The sequence below is a fragment of the Strigops habroptila genome, chromosome 10, assembly GCF_004027225.2.
Source record: "Strigops habroptila isolate Jane chromosome 10, bStrHab1.2.pri, whole genome shotgun sequence".
NCBI lineage: Eukaryota > Metazoa > Chordata > Aves > Psittaciformes > Psittacidae > Strigops > Strigops habroptila.
This window is the reverse complement of record NC_046359.1, coordinates 4,909,759-4,933,493: the sequence shown is the minus strand read 5'-3', so window position 1 is coordinate 4,933,493 and position 23,735 is coordinate 4,909,759. Positions and strand designations below refer to the sequence as shown.

The window sequence follows — 23,735 nt, the reverse complement described above, 5'->3', positions numbered from 1 at the left end:
TTACTAAACTTGGGTGGTTGTTTGGCCGAAGGTTCACTTAAGTTATTTCTTCCCTTAAAAATGGAAGAAAAGGAACTTTCATCTGAATTCACTGGGCTTCACTCTGAGAATTCAAAAGGCTTTGGAAACTGGCTGAAGCTCTTGGTACTGATTTGACTAATATGCCCTTGAATATTTACTTTAGTCAGACCTATTCAGAGATCCCAACCCTATTTGTGTTGATTTCCAGTACTAGATCAAATGACCAATGAAATACAAAGCTTTGCTTCATTAAAAAAAAAAAAAAAAAAAAAATATATATCTCTCCTGTGGCCTGAGTTTATGTTCTGTGTTTACGTAAATTGGCATAACTGGAAAGACATACTCATCTCCATTGTACTGCAGAGTGGTATTGCATTGCTAGTGGGAAACTTGTAACTTGTAAGTTTTAGTTGTGTTTGGAACCACTGTGTTGATTGTACACATTATAAAAATGAAACAAGTGTTTGTGATGGTTTCTTATTGCTGTTAGATTTCATGTACTGTTTTGCTATAGGATTTAACGTACAGTGATTTGTGAAGTTGTCTTATTTGTATCCCACCACACTTCTAATACAGTGCATAATATTTACATGTCCTTTGAAACTTCTTGACATAAGTGGGATATTGTATTGGTTTTAACTTTCTTTATGCAGGAGAACTGAATTCCTTTATGTATCTGTTTGTTTGCTCTTTTTTGTAATCTTCTCACGATAGAAATGAAATACTTGATTACCCTTCATGCTGCCTTCTACCGTTGTTGAAGTACACTTGATCCGTCTTTCACTCTAGTAAAATTTTGCTTGGTGGGAATAGATAGAGACATCCCTCTATCAGTAATTCTGGCATCCCAACTGGAGCAATGAAAGCTGGATGCTGAATGCAGGATTTGTTTCTGATTTTCTAGTAACTATGTAGAAGAAGATTCACTCTTCAATGTGATTAAAATGGAAATGTAAAAAAGGTGACCCTCATCACTAGTACGAGAAGGTGAAGAGAGGAGAATGTGGACTTGGAGAATTACTTACAAACAACTGATCTTAGACTTAGACTGATGTAGAAAGGAGAAAAACATTCAGCTGAAGGAAATCACTTTTCCAACTATAACATTTGTAAGTTACTTTTTCCCCATGTGTTTTTTCTGAATGGAACTAGTGTTCTCATCTGGGGCCAGTGCAGGTCTGCATTTGGTGATGCAACATTTAGTAATAAATCCAACTTTTCGAAGAAAGCATATTGGAGATAAGAAGCTTTGTATGTTTATGGTATTACAGAGGGAGTTTCCCCTGTCTAGGGAATACTGCATTTTGACCCAAAAGAAATGTTTATTCAGCAGTTTGTCAGCTGCTTCTCTCAAAATGGTAATTCAAATTCCTTTGGAAATTGTAGCAGGTTAAATATTGTTACTGTGTGTGCTTTCACTTTTACCAGTTTTAGTCTTCTAGGCTCTCTACTTGTGTTGATCATAAGTGAGTGAAATAATTTCCTCTCTCGTCTTGGTCATATTTAATTTTATATTCCATATTCTTTCTTATGAAAAAATATATATGCATGTATTTATGTGTGTATATAAAAAAAACTGCGGTTCGCCAGAGATTAAGCATGAGTGTTATTTGAAACTGTATAGTTTCTCTGTGCTCTGCAGTATGCGCATACATTTCAATGCCACGAAAGTGAATAGGACTAGGCTTGCAGTTACAGAACTCTGCTGAACTGGGGACACATTATTTAAAACTAACGTACAGTGAGAAGGCCCTGGCTTCTCCATCACAACTATTCAGTGTCCTGTAGATAACTGCAAACTTTGGCTCTAGAAAATATGTTGTCTGCAAGCCACGCTTCAACAGTTGCATTCTGGAGTGGCTTAATAAATAATGGAGTGTTTTTACAGGAAATGTCCCAATCTGAGTTATGAGGCCATTCATTTGGACAAAGTGAATGTGCACAGCACTGTTAATTTGTCTGTTACTAATTTCCTCTTTTTTCCATGTGTGTGCAGTGTGTATACAAATATATATATGTGTGTGTATATATATACATACACACAGACGTATGTATGCTCAAAGCAGAGAGAAGGAAAAGCTGGAGTAGCATGAAGCAGTCCTGCCATCAGCTGCCTGAGCCAGGACTGGGGGCCAGCCAGGCTCAGTGTTTGAGCCACTGGAACATGTAAAGGCTCAGAAAGCTTTAACTGTTGACTCTCTTATGCTATTTTCTGTGTTGTTGCCTAATGTTATATGCTCTGTGATGAAAACAAAACCCCAGAAACTTTCACTAATCACACTTTACTGTAGTCAAAAAGTTAGATGGGCTTTCTCTGATGGCTGTGGGGAAAAAAACATGTTTTGCAGGGTATATGTAGGTAACTTTGTTATGCATGGCTGTATGTTGGCCATCCATCCAAATGACAGTTTCTGGAAAAGCCAACTGAGTATTACTTGTCTAATAATTATAAAGTACATGTCTAAACCTCTAATTTCAGCAGAAATACCATGCTCAGGCAATTGCAGTTGAGGGGAAAAAATGGGATAAATGGGATAATGGGATATTGGATAAATGGATAAATGGGCTTCGTAGGAGCCCTTCTCCTGAGGGTGAATCTGTGCCCATCCCTTTCCTTGCAAAATGTATCAGTCGCCGTGTGCTACGGAAAGAAATGTAGTAAAGGATCCACATGTGAAGTGATAATTATCCATTATCCTGGTTTTAAGTAAGCTTCCCCTTCATGAACACGTGTCAGCAATGCCAAACCAAACATTCCTTTGTATCTTTTTTTTTTTCCCCCCCTCCATCTCTGTAGCTCTCCAAAGGAGTTTACAGTTGAGGGGAAAAATATCTTTCTCTCTTGTTTACTTGGAATTAACGTTGTTTAGGAAAATTTTTATCAAAGTAAATGGACCTTTTGGACAGCTCTGACATTTTTGTCTTTCATCAGTATGATCTTTTGTTCTGTGGGTTTTTTAATACAATGAGGTCTAAAGTTATTTCTTTGAAAATATATAGTGAAGCCAAAGCTTCACTCTACAAGCATTTTATAGAAAACGTAAAACAGCTTGGTTGGAGTTGATGCATCCTAATGGCTCTGTTGTTAGTGAAATTGGAAAAAAAACAGTGGTGCTTTGAAAAATGTGCATGTGAGAGAAACCTCTGATTTTGATTTGGTGCAGAGCAGCATTTTTTGCTTTTCTTGTCTTTTTTCCTTTCTTTCTAAGGAGCTTTCAGAAACATGTATTTAAGCAGAGAGAAGAAATACCCATAAACCAGCTGACTCTGAAATAGACTTGTCTATATTTATACTCTTAAAAAGCATTGGACTGTTCTGTAGTCTTTGAGTACTTACTTTTAGATGCACCTTATCTCTTTGTCAAGTTGTGCATGAATGTGGTTTCAAGGTTTGCATTACATACTGGTTATGAGTTTAGGAAGATGTTGTTCCCTATCTTGGCGCCTTGACTCTGACCCTACATAAAGTTAAAACACATACGAATTTTGTTTGTCCCATAGATATTAGCTTTTCTGATGACCTTAAAATGCCAGGAGTTGCTCTCTAAGAGGGCTATAAGGCTTTCATTCAAAACAAAACAAACGTCAGAAAAACCTTCAGTGTTATCACAGTGCTGTGATTTCAGGCTGCATAATATACGCAGCCTGATGGCCTTACTAAGCAGATGGCAAGATTGTTTCCTTTTTTCTGTAAAATAAGTGTGACACTCAGCGAGTGTCAAGAAATTTCCAGTAACAGAAGTGGAAATGCAAAAAGGAAGTGTCAGGAGGCGAAATGCACACAGACACAGTATGTTTCTCCCATAGTAGCAAAATTCTTCAGATATATTGGAATCCATTGGTGTTATCCATCACTGAGTAATATTTATCCATCACATTGAACTGGATTAAAATTAATTTAAGGCTTTGCATGTTATAATTTACTTTCACTATTATTTGACTTGTTTGCTCTGATTGGATTCTTTGTGCTCCAACAACAGCTTTGCTTCCTCACAGCCTGTTTTGATTTGATTTCCTCCACTACTTTAGCCTGTGGTGAAGTGACGAATTTGCACAACAGTGGTCTTTTTCCAAGACAATGTGTAGTGATATCCTAAGCACAGCCATCAAGCAAAAAGTGCTACCACACAACATCTGTAATAGAAAAGCAATTTGGAGGAGACTTAAAGCCTGTGAAAGCATGTATCAGGGGCTCTTTACTATGTATTCCAGACACAAGTTTGGAGTTATTTTGGTTTTGTTCTTTCCTGTCTAACAGAAAACAGGATTACAAAATGACTGTTAGGATGCTAGCTGGGTTATTGCCCTTGTTTGTTTCTTTGGTTGGTTTTTTAATTGTTTTGGGGGTTATTTTTTTTATCACTGCAGCAGCCGCCCTTGCTCTCAATCAGGAATTTAAAGCTTCAGCTGCTGGGCACCAGAGGCTTGGATGTGGAAAAGACTAAAGGGGGAAACTTTGCATATGTGCATCTGCGTGATTTTTTTTTTTTAGCCAAATCAGCAGCTCTCCTAATTGCAGCAAAGTTCAGAGCTTTGAAAAGGAATCTGGGTAATTCTGAGATCAACACTGCTGAAACTCTTTCCTCTTCAATTTCCTTAACCATGTGCACTGTAAAACAACTTTTGTTATTGCTGAGGTTTGACAGCTTCATATCCAGCTGTGGAATGTTGGGTTTTTTTAATTTATTAAACCAGAACTTTTGTCCCAGTAGCGAGGTTTAAGCTGTGCACCTCGCTAGAATTGTCTGGTGGAAACTGTGACCTAATGCACCTGCAGTTGTATTTCTCCTGAGAAAAATGTCCAGAGAAACATCTTGTAAGAGGCAATGCGAGTGACCAGTGGAAATATCAATTAAAAAAATACATTATTTTTTTTTCTTTTAACCTGTAACAGCTGTACTCCCTCAGGTGACATGATAAAATGACTGTGTAAGTTCTTACAGTACTGGAGAATTTGTTGAGGAAAAGGTCATGGCATGTGTCATGATTTTGGCTATGGGTTTGACTGTTCTTGCAATACGAGGAATTTTACCCTAAAATCTTTTAGGCTCTTTAGCGCTGTAGCTGTTGTATATGCATAATGCTTTTTTGTGCTATTTCAGCACTTGGTATATGCATTACTAAAGAGTCACAATTTAATGGTACTGGAAATAAACTCTTTTAGTAAAGAAAATGTCGAACTATGCATCCTTGTCTGATACATTTGTTTTGATACGTGCCTGAGACATTTGTTTTCTTTTTAAATGGGTTTGCTTCAAATTCACTTTTTTTTTTTTTGTGTAGCACTGATTAGCACTTAACAGTAGAACTAGTGTTGTCTAAGAAATGAAATCAGAAAACAATGTAATGATAGCTCAATTAAAATATTTAATCTCTGTTTTACTGAAATTTGTAAATTTCAGCAATGAAAACTATGCTGTTGGTTAGGTTTTGTGGAGTAACTAGGTGTAATGCATTACACTGTCTTACTGCTTAAATTGCTCAGAAAATGGTTTGTGTAGAATACATTGCTTGCTTGTGGAGTAGTAGATTTTTTTTGAGTAGATGGCAGCAGTGTTTTGTGACACAATAGCTGTACTTGGCAGCTATGCTATGAGTACGGCTGTACCCATACAGTCTGTGCTGGGACTTGCCTTTAAGTCCCTAAATATCTTGCTATTTATCCTGCTTTTCCTTGTTTTTCATCAGAGCATGTGTCAGGCATGTCCTGTGCTGAGCCACCTTACCCAAGTCTGTCTATTTTCTCAAGCTTAGATTCAAAGGAAAGTGTCTGAAGTGATAGACCTACCATGTGCAAGCGAAACACAATCTTCTGATGGATATTTTTTGTTTGTTTGTGTGTGGGTTTTTAACTTTTGTGAAGGCCTGGGCGGGCTGATGAGAGTAACTGCAGTGTACAAAGGCATGAGAGAAGCGATATATGTGTATCTAATTTGAAAAATGCCCAGTGCTTTAGAAAAAATTGTGGCTTGTTCTGATGATAGGAAGTTTTGAAATAAGCAAAAGGTTGGTACAGTGGCTTAGCTGTCTGGTTATCCAAACCCAAATCCAGGCTTGAGCAGTAAGCAGGATGACTCGGCTATCTGACCGCTAGAAGGGTTTATAGCCCCTGCTTGGCATGCTGGCCAGAAGTGAGAGGTAGTTTCTGCTGCAAGCACTTGAGCACTATGTGCTGAGCCCTGTGTGGCACTGAGAAGCAGCTAGTGCCACCTGCGGGAACCTTACTGGAACGGGTGGCTTTGTACTCCAGAAATGCATCATCATGAGAAAGCGCAGTCAGGATTTCCCAGCACCACAGGAGAGGGGTTGTGTTACTTTCTATCAGCTTTCTGCGGTGTAATGTGACTATATGCAATGTAGGGCTGACCTTGAGCAAAGTTGCATGTATAAAAGAGGATATTTTCAAAACTCCTCATTAACGGTTCATTTTTACAGAAAGAAAAATAACAGTGATTATTATATAGAGTAATTTCATACAACCTGCACTGAAATGACTTGAGTCTGAAACCTATTGCTTCTGCAGAGAAACTGCTGTGATCAACACAGAGTTCATGCATCAGAAGTAGATATGTGCATTTCACCAATTAAAACTGACATCTTTCTGCTTAGGCTTTGAATTTATGTTTCACAAAGGTATTTGGGGAGTGTCAGTCAAGGTTTTGATCCCTCTTCCTCCTCCCAGAAGACCCTGTGGGGAAGGTTTCCTCCTTGTTTCACTTGGCATGGTAGCAGCATATGTTGTTAAGCAAGGAGTTGTGCAGTGTGGTTGGACACTGACCAAATGTTGAATACACCTCATCTTTTCAAGAAGTTCATTCTGTCTAGAGTTTGAAGGAGAAGACACCATGTCATGTTCTCTCCTAGACCTCATATTATGTCTTACTTTGTAAAAAATAAGCTGTCTTGACTTGCAGACTGAAACACTGATTAGTTGCTGAACTTGATCTTTTAGTGGGTTTGGGAAACTATGACCAAAGCGTTGGGATAGCACTGGGAATGGATTCAAAGCTACTGGAAAGCCTGGAGGAGGGAGAAGATGTATGCATAGCAGTTAAACCGCAGAGGAGCCAGACAGCTCATTCCTTATACTAGAACATTTGTGATGTTTTTCACATTCAAACACAGTGGATTACAGTAAAGCAGAATGAAAGTGACAAAGACATTCTGTGATTTGGTCTTTGCTTGATGAGGAAAAAGTTAGGTTTTTTTGGATTGCAGCTGCAATATGGATGATTAGCTCCAGAAACTAAGCAGAGGATGCTGTAGATTTCTGCTGGTTTGAAGAAGGAGGCAGGAGAGAGTGATACTCTGATTTTCATCAATGGGGCAAACAATGTGCAAAGGAGGGTTTGCTCCTTCTTGCCAACATAGATCAGATGGTCTTGTTTGGACCAGCGCATCTCTTGGTGCAGTTGTGTAAAGTGCCACTGTTACTGGCCTTCCTGAGGAAAAGAATATTCAAGGGTGACCTGGTTTGGGAAAATCTGCAAAATGTGTAGCATCTTGCAAAAAAAACCAACCACCACCACCAAAAAACCCAAACAAACAAACAAAAAAAACAAACACCAAAAAATACCCCAAATTTTGAAAGTTTTGGTCTGTGTTAATGTGCAGGGGAAAAAAAGCTTGGATACTTTTGTAGGACTTTGAAGGAGAGGACTGTTAGAGAATGGAAGCTCATACCCACATCCAGAGCTCTGCTGGAAGGGAATGAAAGGAGACATCAGAATTCTGTGCAATTTTGAAGGAATAAATGTTAACTTGAAATAACACTTTAAACAGGTATTGCTATGTTACTTAGTATGGAGGAGGGGTGGTGGAACAGGAATGAGCCTTGATGGCATATAGTGGTTTGTGTCCTCATAACTTCTACCCTTTCTGTCCATGTTATTTAGAGTTTCTTTCAGTGTCACTTCTTGGTTCATGTGAAAGAATTGTGTTAATGTTAGCATATAAACTTGCTTTTATGGTTTATGTGACCTGGGATCAAAGCTATTCTCATGCGGTTCAGTGCAGCAATGCTTCTGCTCCAGAAGGGATTTTATAGGCAAACAAATGGCAAAACCTAGATCTGGGATGGATGTCCTTATTTTTTAACAAAGACATATGCAGTATTTAACAGCCAAATGTCAAGTTCTGGTCATGTTAATGTGTATGGGAATTTTACCGTAGCCTTCCTTGGAGTCTGCAGTTCATCCTGCAACCTGGGACATTCTGAGCACTGGCTTTGAGTGGTTCTGCATTCAGAAACGCAACATCCAATACTGTTCACCTGAGAAGTCATCAGTCTGTCCAGGGTCTGTGTGGGCATCCAAATGTTCTTGTTTGTTTACAAAATATTTCATATTAAAAACCCAACTGATATCCACTTTCTTCCCAGACATTCTTACACTTTTTTTTTTTTTTAAAGGAAGAACTCATCCAAATACCGTTTAAAAATAAACCAGCAGATGGCTTTACTGTTAACAGCACAATGTGTAACGTGGAACTTCAGGGCTACAGTTGCTTTACATGTATTGATCTGTATACAGAAAGCACTGACTGTTTAGTATGTAAAAGGCTGCATTTAAAAATGTAATACAATATTTTAAAGGAACACGTATGTTGATTGTGAATAAAGTGGCCACAGCAGAATCTGCATGTTAATGCTGATTGCTCCTCTGGAAAATGGGAAAGTAATACAGCATCTGTCTAAGGCACTGTATTTGAAAAGTTTTTGAAAACATCCAACCAACTTTGTAAAGTATGATCACTTCCAGCTATTTGGAACAGATGTAGACTGAGGGCCAGGGATTTGACACAAAGGAGGAGGTTCAGGTTAGGTTTCAGTTAGTGATGATCCTTGTTCAACATAAATATATAGTTGGATTCCATAGTTACAGCTGTAAACAGTCCTATGATGAACAAAAGTTTCTTTCAAGCTGCTCGATGCTTTTTTAGAGTACAGTGATAAATTGCTGACAGAACAAAAATGGCACAGAAGTCTTCTCTCCAATGAAAATTTTTCTATAAAACTTTAAATTTGAAAATTGTGATTCTTCGATTAATAGCTATTTTGAATAATTGGAACCCTTTAATATTTTCTTTGCTAAGTACAGATAACTTAAGAGACAAAGGACTATATACGTCTCTGAAATTCAGGTAATCTATATTTTTCCTGAGCAAACTTTTTTGAAGTACTTTGTCGTCATTGATGTGCTATAAGTTTGAATGTTTTCATGTTTGAATGTTGAATGAATTCAGCTATAGCATGCTATTGATTTAGATCCTACATTTAAAGGAACTGAGATCTTACTTTTTCATAATGTTAAAGCTGATCTGGGATTTTTAGCAGCTCAGGATTTTAAAGGCAAACCAATCTACTAGAAGGAACAAAAAATTTCTTGAACTAGGACCTCCCAGTATGACTGTTTGGGTGGCCCTGGCTGATTATGGCCTGTGAAAATGCATGGCCATACATCTGAATGTTTTTGGTTACTGTTAAAGAGTTTTGCTTAATTAAGAAATGTAAACAGTATGGCTGTGTTTATTCATAAGTTATGAATGCATATGTATTTCAAGTTGTCTTACCGGGATGTTCTGTGAAAAAGTGCTCAGAGGAGTAAGCAATAGGTAGCAGCATTGAGTGGTGAATTCAGAAATGTGAAGGGACTATGGGAATAGCTGAGCCTAAGATGCAGGCACAAAGCTATATCAATAATTATATTGCAAAAATATTTGGAAGAGCCTAACAGGACTGTTTTTATAAGGTACTATATATGACTGATCTTGAAATTTTTAGTAGTAATATCCCAAATTTTGCACTAAGATTGTTTGGATAAATGGAGATTATTTTTATAGAAAGCAAGCAAGAATTACAACTTTTACATCTCACCAGCAAGCTTATAGCTAAATGCTGCTTCTCTGCTGGATTTTACCTGAGTCCTACTTGGCTGTACTGCAGAGAGAGAGATTTACTTTCCTAGTGTGATCAGTAATATTTGTTGGAGATTTCCTTCCTAGATTAAAACTAGGAACTTTACAAATAAATAAATGCTAATGTTTGAATTCTGGTTTTTAAGTATTTCAACACTTGGTATGTTAAAGAAAAGAAGTGCTCTAAATTTCCTTTCTTTAAATCTTTCATCCTTCCACTAGCTTTGTTATAACTCTCAGAGAAGAAAAGAGAAGCAAGACAAATCATAAAAGAATTAAGTTTATGAGGGTTACATGAAAAGAAATCTTGATTACTTGGTGATACAACTAGGAGGGATGAAATAAGCCTTTTTATCAAAAATGTGGGGGTCTTTTTAAGTTGTTTAGTATGTTCTGCAATTTGTAGCAACAGTGTGGAACTGGTTTGCATTTATGAGAGAAATGAGGGGAAGCATACCCTTCAGATTTTAAAATACAATGTATTTCCACATTTTTTAAAGAAGTCACTTAAAATATTATTCAGTGACAATAACTGGACCTCAGTTTTCAGGTGTAATTTTTAAAATTGACAATGCTACAGGAAAACGTTGAAGGCTCTGTACAAGTGCTGTCATATTTGCACCTGGTTGAACTGCTGTTGTACTACTTATCTCCATGTGATGTAGAAAAATCTAGGAAACAGCAACACATTTCACAGACTGTTTCATTACTGAAAACCATTACAGAGAGTGATAAGTGTTTCTAGATAGCTTTCTGAAGATGCACTGTTCTAAGCACAGCGGCTTTTTAATGTAGAGCTGCTAAACTGGTAAATCTGCAAAGCCATTAGTGGGACAGTAGTTTTTAAATTGCTTTGGATTATCCAAATGAATTCTCGAAACAGAGAGCTGCTGTAGCTGTGGCAATTCTGAATCTGTTCTTTAAATACTCTGGTTTGTGTGCAGTAATTGAATGATCCAGCTTTCAATTTACCATTCCGTTATTAAAAATGCCAAGGTCATTTAACGCCCATTTGATTTCTGCTAAATTTTGTGCTGGGGATGATAGGTCATGCTCCCTAGAGGCGGCTGAGCACAGGCACTCTGATAATGATGTTGCAGTTAATCTCTAGGGAGTTTTGATTGTTTACGTGTCTTATATACAAACATGGAAATGATGAAGGTGGAAAATCCATCCTTGTGGGGGTCATGAGGCACGGGAAGTGTGCTACTGAAGTGTACTAGGTTTGATGAAGAACACTTTCTTTGCTTTGGGTCCATTAGGTTTTCCTAAGCCTGCGTCTGCAGAGATGCCAGATAAAACACCAGGTGGTACAGAACCCAGCCCCAGGAATGAAGGTTAGTAGTTTTCCTTCAATTTTTTTTTTTACTAATTATTGAAGAAAAGAAGCATTTTGATTTTGTGAAGGACTGTTCAAGTCTGAATTACTTTTATGTCTGCATGTTTATCTAAATATCAGGGACTTCTTTTTGTTTAACCTTTCCCTCCCTCCCTAGCCCGTCGTTCATGCTATTACTAAAGTATATAATGAGGGAGGAGGACCAGTGGGCTGCTAGGATTTCAGCTTTGGAGAAGATGTATGTCCCTTTGTGATAAAGAGATCTTGGTGACTGAGGCCAGTTTTTTCATACGTAAGGGATACCTAAGTCTCATAGAACCAAAGTGGACATTTAAGATGTGGGATGATCGACACAAGGAGGAATTCAATATGCATGATTTCCACTAAAATCGGTGGAATTATGAAATACTCAGTCTCTATGAAAATCAGGTGCTTTTTTGTTCTCAAGGTCCATTAACTTTAAATTTGTACATCTGAAAGTTTGGTACTTGTTTTCAAGGAAAATCTGTTTTTTAAAAACAATCGTATTCCTGCTAATTTCAGTCCCTCCTCAGAATCACTGCTGAATGTTTCACTAAAATATTTTATAAAAATTTGAGTTGCTGTTTTATGTGATGCTTGTGAAGTATTTCTGACAGTTTTGTGGCAAAACTTGTAGCAGCTCTTGTATACAATTTCTTTCTAGATCATTGCCATTCTCGCACAAGGGCTGTATTCATTCAAATACCTGGTTTAGTTTGAATGAAGCTTGCAGCTCAGGCTGGTTTATACAGCTTTCTCTCCAAACCTAAAGACACGCATCTCAAAATCTAGTTTTAAATATTTTTGTTGCATTTGAACCTATATTTTTGTATTTGAAAGGCATCAAGGAACATGCTGAAATAATACTTTCAAGAAGTGCATCAATAACAGCAGAGAAACAGATTTCTTTGCATGTAAAGGGTATTGAGCCATGCTTAACTGCAAAAGGCCTTAAAATTTGCTATAAAGCCTAGTACACTATGGTAAGTCTCACTACAAGAGGAGAAGCAGTTATAGATAGTTGTTTAAAGACTGAGCCCTCTCTGATTCACATTTTGTGTGCCCCCCTTATAAATAAATTCTTATGCTAAAAGCAGTATGATGAAGATGTTAGAACCAAAGCCTGCATTTGTACTGTGAGTTAGGATGTGGAATAAATTGTCATGTTCATGCTGGTTGCTTCTCTAAAAATAAGCCTGTGGTTGGTATTAATGAAGTCTAAATGTGTTAAAATGATACTGATTATATATGGAATTTCTTTTCTGGATGTGGAACAGTGGTAGATACTACCACATTTCAGCTCTCCAGCCTTTGAGAGGAGTTCTGGTAAATTAAGCAAAACATATGGATGATGTAAAACTTTCAGATCAAATCTGGGGAAAACTCATTCTATCTGTGAAAGGCAACTTTATTTTCTCCTAACTGCATTTTAGTTTACCACGTAGGCAACTTCCAGTAAGCAAGTTGTAAGGTTTTCTTTGGCTCTACATCAGGAGTTAGAGAGGGTAGGACTTGTAGCATAGAGCTGTAGATGGGCTGGGAGCAGGGGTCTTGGGGAAGGAAGGGGAGGAAATGGAAAGAACCCTGCAAAGCATCATTAATGATGGAGTCACTGACAGCATCATGTGGCCGTCAAACCAAGATTGATTCTCCTCATCATGTTGGCAAACAGAGATTGATGTCTGTGAAGAGGGATGAGCAAGGAGTGAGAGCTAGTGTGTGCATCTGTTAGACACTGGAAAGACCATAGTCTTTGAGGTTAGGACATCCCAGGTAATAGTTTCCAATCATTTTCCTGTTAGCTCCATCCCCCTATTAGAAAGCTGAAACTGGACACAGGAGTGCTGATGCCTAGGTATAGGAGAGGGAAGCTGGAAGCTCTCAGTTTCATTTAATTTTTGGAAGACTCATGAAGCCTTCAGTGTCTCTTTGTTTCTGTAAATGTGGTTTCATCTTGCCAGCACTGCCAACAGGTAAAAAACATTCCAAAAATATTTTTGCAGTTAAGCAGAGATCCAGAAGCTGCCCTGAGGACTTTGTTCGGTACCTTTAAGGTTTTTGTGCTTCTCAGTAGCTTCTGAGGTCTGTCTAATCAATCAGATGCATAATACAATGTCCTGCACATCAAGGAAACCTAAGACTGGAAAGCTTTCAGACACCAAATTAGGCTGTAGTGTTTAGGGACACCACAACTAAAAATCTTCTCTGTGTACGCTTTGCTGCACTAATTCCCTCAAAACATAAGAGTTTCCTGTGACTTTAAATTTTCCATGTACATAAGACTCATGATTGTCTGAGTCATTAAGAAACTGCTCATATAAGGTTGTGTTACTGTTTATGTATTCTCTCACACATACAGTATACACATATATAGAAATGTGTGTATGTAGACATATATATAGCCTTAAATCATGAAATCCTAAGGGAACTGTTCCCATGGGTGGCATGGTGAGTGCTAGTCTCCTGGGATTTGCAATTTCAGGGCTCCCAAGGTAGCGGGGCAAGGACGTGGCTGGGCCTTCTCTGGCACGCCAAGCTATTTGGAAATAGTCCAACTCCTATAGTCCACATCATTTTGTTTCCAGATAATATTAACTTTCCCTCCCTCCCTAACCTTATACCTCAGGTTTTTGACTTAGGTATAAGTAACCTCAAAAATAGATAAACTACTTGGCTATGGAAATGAGCTCTGTAGGCTTTGAGGTGCAACAGTCAATTTCAGTGAAACTTGTTGTAGTGTATATTTTTCACTCTGCTTTGTAAATTGCTAGCATGAAAAAAACCCCTGAATAACTACTGCCAACTTGAAACACATGTTTCTATATTTTAGTAACACATCTTTCGGTACTTAGATGGTTTACTAGTGAGATACTGGTAAAGTAAGAAATTCATACAATAAAATAAAACTAATTAAAATTATAAGCTAATGTTGAGTCTTCATTTTCTAATTAATGTTGTATTCTGTTGTGATAAGAGCTTATGAAGTTCTTCAAGCAGTTTGTATAAAAATAGTGCTTTAACAGATGCAATGTTTAGTAAAGCAAAACTTGGTTTAATCTGGATGCTTTGTTTTTAATCACTCTTCTGGAATGAATTTTTAAATGTTAAAAAATAAGGTGAAATAATGAATAAAAATGAATCTTCACTTAGACACCTGTTTTTAAGTCTTGATGAAGATGTTCTACTGAAGACAAAACATGGTACTAGTGTCTTCTGGTGGTACTAAATCATAAGTGCTGGAAGTTAGAACTTTGAGAGGTTTTGTTGTTTTATTCTCGTAAATACTCTTACTTACAAAGAATGTTATGATAACTTTTACTAAAAAGAATTGTCAGGCATATGCCAGGGGCTGCTCTAGCACTGACTTATAAGATAAACTTCCATAGTCTTTGATCATATGCATCTCTATTTACTTAGCATTTATACAGTTTACTAGAATGTAGAAATGTTTCACTGATATGACTGAATCAGAATGAAGAAGTGTTTCATTTCTCATGCTTAAAATATCACTGCTACTTGCATGCATAAATATTTATGTGAACTTTCTTCATTATTTCCAGACATCTTATTGCTGTTTGATCTTTTTCCAAAGAAATATTCTTGCTATCATTTGTTTGTTGTTGTTTTTGTTTGGGGTTTTTTTGTATGGTGTTTTGTTTTTTTAGAAAAGGAAATTGGTTACAAATTTCTAACAATTAACCTTTCATGTTTATAAAGGTCAAGTTGGCTTGAGCAAAGTGTTGGAAAGGTAACTGATTACCTGGAAACTTATCAAAAGTCAGTGTTGCTTTAACCTGGCAGTTAAACTCCTCCCTGCCCCTCGCCCACTGACCCACTGCTCCATATACTTGAGTTAAGCCATGAAGCACACAGAAGCAGACAATTGAGAAATGAGTTTCCTGTAATTAAATTACTGTAACTTAGTCCTTGACTCAAGTATCTCCAATGAGCAGGCAGACTATTTGCTTTTCTGCCACCTCTTCTGTCAAACCTTTTAGAGTCAACAGTTACATTTATAAATGTCACTGCTTGCTTTGTGCTGTAGGGAGGAAAATCCAGATTCAATTGCGCAAAGATGGAAGTGTGCGTGTACCACGTGAAAAATATTTTTCAAGAATCTTGTGTAGCTGTCAAGGAGGAGTAGACATTAAAAAAACAACAAAAAAACCCCTGAACCCCTCCCACTATCCACGTATAACTGTTTCTTAACTGTTTTCCTAAGGCAAAGCTATTATATTCTATTTACAATGGATACATTTAGAACAATGTGCTATGTCAATACCAGGAAGTGGATTGAGTGTATTTCTGTTTTAGCTTGCAAAGGAATTAGCATTTGTTCTGCTTATGTTTGCTGAAAAGTCACTCTTAAACTTCTAGTATAGTTAACCACTGGAAATTGGTCTGTGACAGGACTACCCCACCCACTGCACAAATTCCTCCTCTCACTTGCAGAGAGACTGCTGTGGTTCACAGCAACTGCTTGTGATGGTATCTGGAGTTGGGCAGATGTCATTTGCAAAAATTTAGGTAAATAATTGCAAAATTTTCATTACGAATTAACTTTTTTTAATGCTTAAGAAAATTTTGATAATACTGAATGGTTTTCATAAAAAACAAGTGCTTCATCCTGTGGATTGCTGATTAATTTTTTTGTTGTGATCCCTTTGACCTTCATAGTATAGCTAGGCTTGTTTTCAAAGAAACCAGATGGTGTCTACCTTAGAATGCATTTGGAAGGCTGCCACTCAAAGTTTTTGGGGTATCAGTCAAGTAACTTTATGCAAAATGCTTAGGAAAGCTATATGGATGTGGAAACCTTTATTAAATCTCTCCAGTCAGCTTGACTGATTGTTTTTCTGTGCCTTAAAAGTAGAAATCTTTGAAGAGAAAGATGTGAGGAAGTTAAACTCTCCAAAACTCTTCTTCCTTTCCCCCTTCCCCTCCACCTTCTTTCCCCAAGCAAAAGCCATGACTTCCCCTAGCTGGATCCATCCTTACTGGCTTTGTGGTTCACACTCTCAGCCTGAAGGAAACAAATGTTACACCTGGGCTTTTATAAACAGCCACTGACAAATCCCAGTGGGCAACATCTTATGTCATTGTAAAATATCCTATAGTAACAGCAGTGTTTTTCCTTGCATTGTGTACCTGATGGCACAAGTGGGAGTCTACCAGCTGTTACTGTTGTTGTTAGTGATAACTCATTTAGCTTTTTAACTCCTATGACTTATGTTTGTGTGCTATTTCTGCCATAATACACAACACTGCATAGGAAAAACAAGCAAAAAGAAGCCATGTAAATCTGTAGACTGCCCAATGGATCATACCCTTCAAATGCAGAGAAGAAAATAGCATCAGATTTCTACCTCCAGATTTTGCTAAGACTGATTTTTTCATGGCAGAATGACCAGGATACGGTCTTTGAGGTTAGTAACTTGCTACCACCTGCACAGCGCTGGGTCTTTCAGTGGGCATTCAGCAATGTACTGTCTTGTGCTATCTTTATGGAGAAAATTGTTGTTGCACTTGATTATTACTACACCTCTTTTAAAGAAATGGAGAAGTAGATGGAAGATTAAGCATCTTTTCTAAAGCTTTTTAGATCTTAAGTGTACATGAAGTCACAGATAACTATGGTAATAGTGCACTCATAGGCTTAATGGTACATCACCGGGCTGAAATGGGCACAAAAATATCTGCGTGCTGAAGGATGGTGATGGTATATTTCATCTACTTGCTCCTGTTCTTTGGAAGTAGTTTATTTTAGCTTGCTCCATTCACTGTTTCCTGCAGCTTCTTGCTGCCTAACTGAAGAGATGGCTGGAATAAAGAGTGTATACCAACTATACTGTTTTGTGGACAAGAACTTGTGGCTGTGAGGTAACACTGGATGGGTGAGAGTCAACATAAAAGGTCTTGTCTATTTATGCAGGTGGTAGATGCTGTGGATTTCCCTGACAAAGGATATTGTTAATGTAAAAAATTTACATGAATTGGAGACCAGAGAAGTCTCTGAAAGGCAGCTCCAAATGAATGAGCCACTGCAAAACAAGGAAATTTCTTTAGCTGAAAATGTTTGGAAGCTAGAAGAATGCTGGGGAAAAATATAGTACATGATTGCTATGTCCTCTCTGTCTCCATTAATGAAATCTTCCTGTGCCAGGTTATTTTTTTCATTTTTACTATTCATAACCTCATTTTCTAGAAGCTTGTAATCCTCCCAAAATCGAATCTTGAAGGAGGAGGAAGTATCTGTATAAAGACAATATCAGATTCTTAAACCTAGTGTTTATAGAAGAAGATGGTGAAGAAAAAGCAGATTTGAAATCTGAAATCTGATTGGAAATGGGAGAAAAGCAAAGCAGAAGGGTGATGAAATTCTCTTTCTCATTCCTCACTAACTTGTTGCCCTCTCTGTGCACACGGAGAGGTTGGCATATCTTTCTTTGAAACACTGGTTGTAGACTGTTGTTATAATGCATAATAACTCTTGTCATAACTCTCTTGAGAAATTTGGGCTAGCTCCAGTCGACTAGTATTAGCAACAGCCAAAGCAACCACTGTGCAATGCAAATACAGTGGAGCAGTATTTGCACAGCACTTGATTTGGTGCAACCAGACTGCAGCCCCTGTGTTCTGCAGTGCAGCTCATATTCTCTGGTAATGTTATGATGCATTAAACCGCAACACTGAATCCATTTGGATGAACTTTGTTAGTCACTAGGTCGTGATGGTTGGGTCCCACTTTCTCTGTTGCCAACAGGCTGTTAACTGGGTGGCCTTTAAACTCCCCCAGCTCAGTGGAGTGAAGAGGAAGAGGTGGCAGTAGTTCCCTTGATCTAGGGCAGTGAAAGGTAGACTGTTCTGGACATTGTGAAATGTTTGAGTACTGTAGAGCGTGCTCCTCATCAGAAGCGAAGATGCAGCTGCTGTAAAGTAATGGTGGTTAAGTCACTGATTACAAAGGTTGGGCTATTAACAGGTAGAATAACTTGTTCTTCAAATACCAAGCACTTTCCCTGGTGTCCTGGCTGGCTGGTATCCCACCAGAGATCAGTGTTCCAGTCATCTGCCAGTCATAGAAAGCTTATGTGGCTTGAACTGCTTAATCTTGAGGTTTGGAAAACTGTGGGTTGGTTTTGGTTTGTTTTTTTTTTTTTTTTTTAATTTTACATTGTTGATCCCATTTTTAAAGAATTATTTTTGCTCTTCTGTCTCAATGGTAATTAATTCTTAGTTCTCAAGCAATTAAGAAGTGTAGCACTTGAGTTTGATGCACTTTTTTGCTTTAGTATAAATAAACTGTACACAATACAAAATTATGTGTATAATGATTTTTAAATAATGTGCACATATGAAATAACCAACTATGAGTAGTGCAGAGTAGGGAGACTAAATGTGCCTTGCATGAAGCAGTCAAATGTGATGTGTTCTTAGGAAAATCAGCTAGTTTCTTTAAAGCACTTCTGAACGCTAAGGGTATAATTTGTTTCTAAATTGTTGTTCCAAGTTGAGAGAAATCTAACCAATTCAAACATTCCTGGAGGAGCAAAGGTTTCTTGTTAAAGCAAAGAAACTAGTGGTGTACTAATTTTCTGTGTATTCTACTGTAAATATTCCTCTCAGTTGGATGCTATTTAGAACTGGTCGAAGATGCCCTCTCCTAACTGTGAGCTTTTTAAAAAATGTTTACATTTAAGCTGCAAACTTTAATTTGACATTAGCCTGACTTAAAGCTGAGCATGCTTATCTGGAGTAAAATATCACTAGTGGAATTTTTAACTATACAATTCTCAACTTTATCACATTCACATCAGAAATAACTCACAGAGCTTGAAAATAAAACAGTGATGCCATAAATGAATTTCCAGTATCTGCATTACTGATTGGAACAAAAATTTTAGTGGTCTGTTTGCTGTGCTTGAAACTGTCAGTGGAGGCAGAGGGCAGCTTCGATGGAGCCCAAGTGATGTGGCCTGCATGGTGCAGCAAGGAAGGGAGCACCCAGTGCTCCCCCTCCTCCCCAGTTCCTTCCCCAGCAGTCTTCTAATGATGGCTTATTCTTAGTGCTCCATGTTGGGATTGGAGGAGAGAACGTTTCCCTTCATGGTGGATGTCCATCAGGAATAATAAACAGTGCCTAATTCATTACTTTGGGCTTAGCCATGTGTATAAAACACTTGAAAGAAAACGATTAATTGAATATTCCTTCATAAATAGCATTTTTTATTTTGGTGTTATGCTTAGTTAGCATCTGTCTTGCTTATCACCTCAGAACTGTGCTACTGATCCTAAAGAAGCTGTTGCAGGTTTAAATTCTCTTTTCCTGTTTAAAAGTAATTTGAGCATCATAATAGTTCTTGGAGAAGACCCTGGGCAGATGGTATATTCTGGTATCTCTGTAATACTGCAGTCTTAGCTGTGTATGACCTGGAGTGAAAATACGTAAGTACTATTCCGTGATTACAAATGTTAGCATTTGTAATCTTTCTAGGCCGGGAGTGATAGCCATTGCTTCTCTTAAGATTTTTTTTAATGGGACGATTTTGTCACTGTTCTGCAGCACTTAGAACATCCTAAAAAGATGCAGTTATAATGAAAATTGTCATGTTAGAAATCTTGATTTAATGTAGTTTCCTTTGCTAGTTTCATCATGGGTTTTGGCGGGGGGGTGGGGGTGGGTGTTGTATTGTTTTATTGGGGTTTTTTTGACTACCATGTATTCCAGGGGTTTTACTGCTACCTATATTGTTGTGTGGAAACACAACAGCAAGAACTGTAGACTGCTGCCGACACACAGGGTTGATATACAGAAAATGAGCAACAGTAACAGTTAACCTTTCTGTCAGTGCTAATATTGGATTTTATTTGCACTAGTAGGCTGCAAAATACATTTAAGTTCTGTAAAGTCAATAGTTCTTAAATGTAAATCAGCTTTCATCCTAAAACCTGTGCTCTTCCCCCCCTTTTGAAATTTCCTCCATATTTTATGTTGCTACTTTGTTCAAGTGACGTGCCAGAAATCTGTTTTCAGATTCATTGATTTCCCCTCCTCCCCAGCCATATTTCTTCCAAAGCAACTTAAAGGACATAGAAGTATAAAAGGCAAAAATTGATTAGTTATGAACAGTTAAAGTGAGCTACAACTCTTAAGATAAATTAGATTGTCAAGGTTACATTCTTTCATCTTGGGCTTGCCACAGCCCTAAAACCAAGAGATCCAAAGTGGTAAAACTAAAGATACAAAGACTTTTTGCCCTTTGAGTTGCCAAGGCAGCACAGGTACCTCCCAGTTATTTACCACTTGACTCTGAAGAACTTAGTTAACAAATACAGTTATAGTTGTTTATATATATATATAAAGTTACCAAAACCAAGCCTGTTATATTATCACTTCAGAGTTGTAGTGTTGGGGTTTTTTTTTGTCTTTTAGTGACTTAATTATATGTCTAGCAGTGATTTCAGACTATGCCATTGACATTAGAAGTGGGCTGAAAGGACTTGATATATCCTAAATTTACAGAGATTAATATAGAGGAAAGCTTAGTTGTTAGGTTTTGCTTTTTTAATTGGCTCCCCATAGTTTAATTTAGCTTTAAAAAAGGGGGAATTGCTGCTTGCTGATAAACCAGAAGGGGAGCTAGCTTTGATGTTGTATAAGCAATAAAATATTAATAGAAACTTTCTACATGTTTTAGCACAATATGTCAAACTACAGAAGTCAGCTTCTTGAAGAGTCAGCAAAGCTGAAGAGAGCAGGAGGTAAAGGGGGGGAAAGATGGGAGGCTGCTTCTGTTGCACCATATCCAGGTCCATTAGCAAGGCAGGCAAGAGAGCCTCGCAGAGGTTGGATTTAGCATTCAGGAGGCTTTTATACTTTAAATTAAAGCCACATTATGTTCTGGTTGCCTCTTCAGTCAGAACATGCTGTAAAACCAATTGTGCAGTTCAAGACATTAAAAGTTACCAAATCCTTTGAAAAGAGTAGCTGTTAGTTGTGGGTTTTGTGGAACAGGGCTTAATATAAATTCTTGGCAGTGGTCCCCACAACATATATTTTATAGAATAATTAAAAGTGGACACAACTTCCAGGTGCAATATACAGGGTTTTTTTTCCCATATGCTCACAATGTAGTATGTGCTTCAGATGATGGAAGGACTAAGAAATTGTTTAAGGTGGTAAGAGTTTGAATATAACCTCTCTCCTAGCAAGTCTGGACTTTTCTGCTTCAGGAAAGCCAGGCAATCCAAGTTGTTTGGATTCTGTTATGTCTAGTTTCTGTCAAGATAGTTAAGAATCACAGCATCTATGTTTGTGAAGAAGGGTGGTTACCAGTTTTTATATTTGTACTTTTCACTGTATAAAAAATTCATGTTGATGGTTGAATCTTATCTCATGAGAGGGTATATCTTTCACAATGGAAAGCAATATTTGAAGAATCAAGTTATGTATGAGGCTAATTGTTATGGAATTTTGCCTGATGTCTGGCCAGGAGATGGTTCTGTCTGGTTATGTCCGAAGCAAGCCAGTGTTTCTAAAGATGGGATGTCCTGTCTTGAATGTTTTTTTAATTAAATATACAGTTTGTAGGCAACAGGAAATCCTTTAGAAAGATATGACTCTGCTACGACTCTCCCAGAAAGAAAATGGCTGGATTTCAAGGTTTGTCTCCAATTAGGGTCCTTAACCAGTGAGACAGTATTAGGTCCCAGGCCTAGGAGCTCTATAGTAATTTCAAATTAAAGACAGAGTGTGCCTTCTTTGGGCTGTAAGAATAGATACGTATAAACAGATTTTTTTTTTTTTTTTTTTCTCTTGTGTCTCATATCTTTAGTAAGTTTTTTTCCACAATAGAGTAGTAGTAAAATAAATTATTTTTATTTAGAGACTGTCTGAAGTTTCTGGAAATCATATGCTCCTCACTTTCAAAGAAGTGGCAGTATTAATTGGAGGCACTGGCACTCAAATGTGAAATTGAAGATGCACCAAAGTTGCCCTCCTTAACCTGACCACACAAATATTTTGTGACCTGCTAAAACAGGCAAAGTACTTAAAGACTTGTTACACCGACAGCTGCTAGCTAGAAAATCCTTCCACATGACAGAAAGATTTTCTTGAGCGTGAAGCCTGCCATGAACTTGTTGCTTATTTCTCTTCTCAGAATTACTTATAAAGAATGTTCTAATTTTATTATAAAACCATATTTGTCATTAAAGGTAACTGTTTAGTTCTGCTGCTTGTCACCCCGTCTCATAAGAAAAAAAAATCACACCCACATCTTTTTGTATACCTGTACCCCACTTGTCCAGACTGTGGTGTTAACAGAACACTGTGCTATAAGCCTGGAAGGAGGCGGGCTTTTGCAAGTTATGGAGTAATGGGTGGGTGCAAGAAGCTATGTGGTTGAGTTGTGCTGCAGGACTGAGGTTTTAGGTTGCATCTTGAAATTATAATTTTGGGATATACAATATAATTATTTGGCTGGTTGCATATTTCTTGTTAATGTTGGGCATTTCATGAAATGTTAAGAAATATTTTAAGTGTTTCATAAGAGAATGGCTGAAGGAATATAATGTCTGCATTTCTAAGTTGTCTAATGACATTAAAAGCTTGAGTTCTTCTGTTTGTTACAGTTCTGCAACTCTGCAAGAATAACTTTAATTGCAAGACTTGGCTATGGTTAGAATAGCTGGGACTGGTGGCTTTTGAACAGGTCTTGCGTTTGTGCCTAATGTTTTCTAACAATGGATTTTGTTTATTGGTAAAGGTTGGCAGTTTGAAAGTGTTCTGTGAGTACTGATTTTCTGGCCTATGCCCAAAGCTAAAAGGGTTCATGATGATATGACAAGCTTCATTTGATTGGGAGAAGCAGCAGTGGGAACTCACAGTGCATCCTTCAGGGTGGTGTATGCTTCTGGGAAAATTGCTGCATACACTGCTTCCAGAAACTTGTATGTCAAGTCTAGCTTTCTCACTGAGAACAATTGTTTCTAAATACAGCTGTGCCTCTGCAATCTTTTACTGTGACTTCAACTTTGGTAATATATGTGGATGCTGTGCACTTATCACAGACCGCGACTTGCTCATCACTTCAGGCCTGGCTTGAATCCATGTTACTAATACAGCAGCTTCAGTCCATTTTGCCGCACATCTTTCAGACAGATGGAGAAATGTGGATATGATTCAGACAATGCCTTTGGAGTTGTTTTGTGCTCTAAATTCAACTGTCCCAGCATGTTGCTATGCCTTGTGCTATGCTGAGCTCTCCTGGCCAGGCAGAGGAATGGTACGAGCCTATCGGAGCCAGCTGGACTTGTGTAACCAGGGCATGGGAGAGTGAGCCAAATCTACCAGAATTACCACACATGTTTAAGTGTTGAGCCCTCCTTTTTGAGAACAGACTGTAGATGGTGTTTGAGGCTTTGTTTGCATGACAGG

The 23,735-nt window shown here is 37.8% G+C and overlaps 1 protein-coding gene across 5 annotated transcripts in view; it reads left to right on the top strand.

Annotated features, from left to right (window-relative positions):
- Window positions 1–23,735, top strand: part of PLEKHG1 (pleckstrin homology and RhoGEF domain containing G1) — a 132,029-nt gene that overhangs the window by 23,901 nt on the left and 84,393 nt on the right. For 3 of the 5 annotated variants that reach the window (XM_030499593.1, XM_030499596.1, XM_030499594.1), the window contains one exon: window positions 11,199–11,273. The exons of the other annotated variants lie outside the window; for them this stretch is intronic. In XM_030499593.1, the coding sequence (XP_030355453.1) occupies window positions 11,225–11,273 (49 nt within the window). In that variant the 5' untranslated portion in view covers window positions 11,199–11,224. The remainder of the gene's footprint in view (window positions 1–11,198; window positions 11,274–23,735) is intronic. 5 annotated transcript variants of the gene reach the window in all.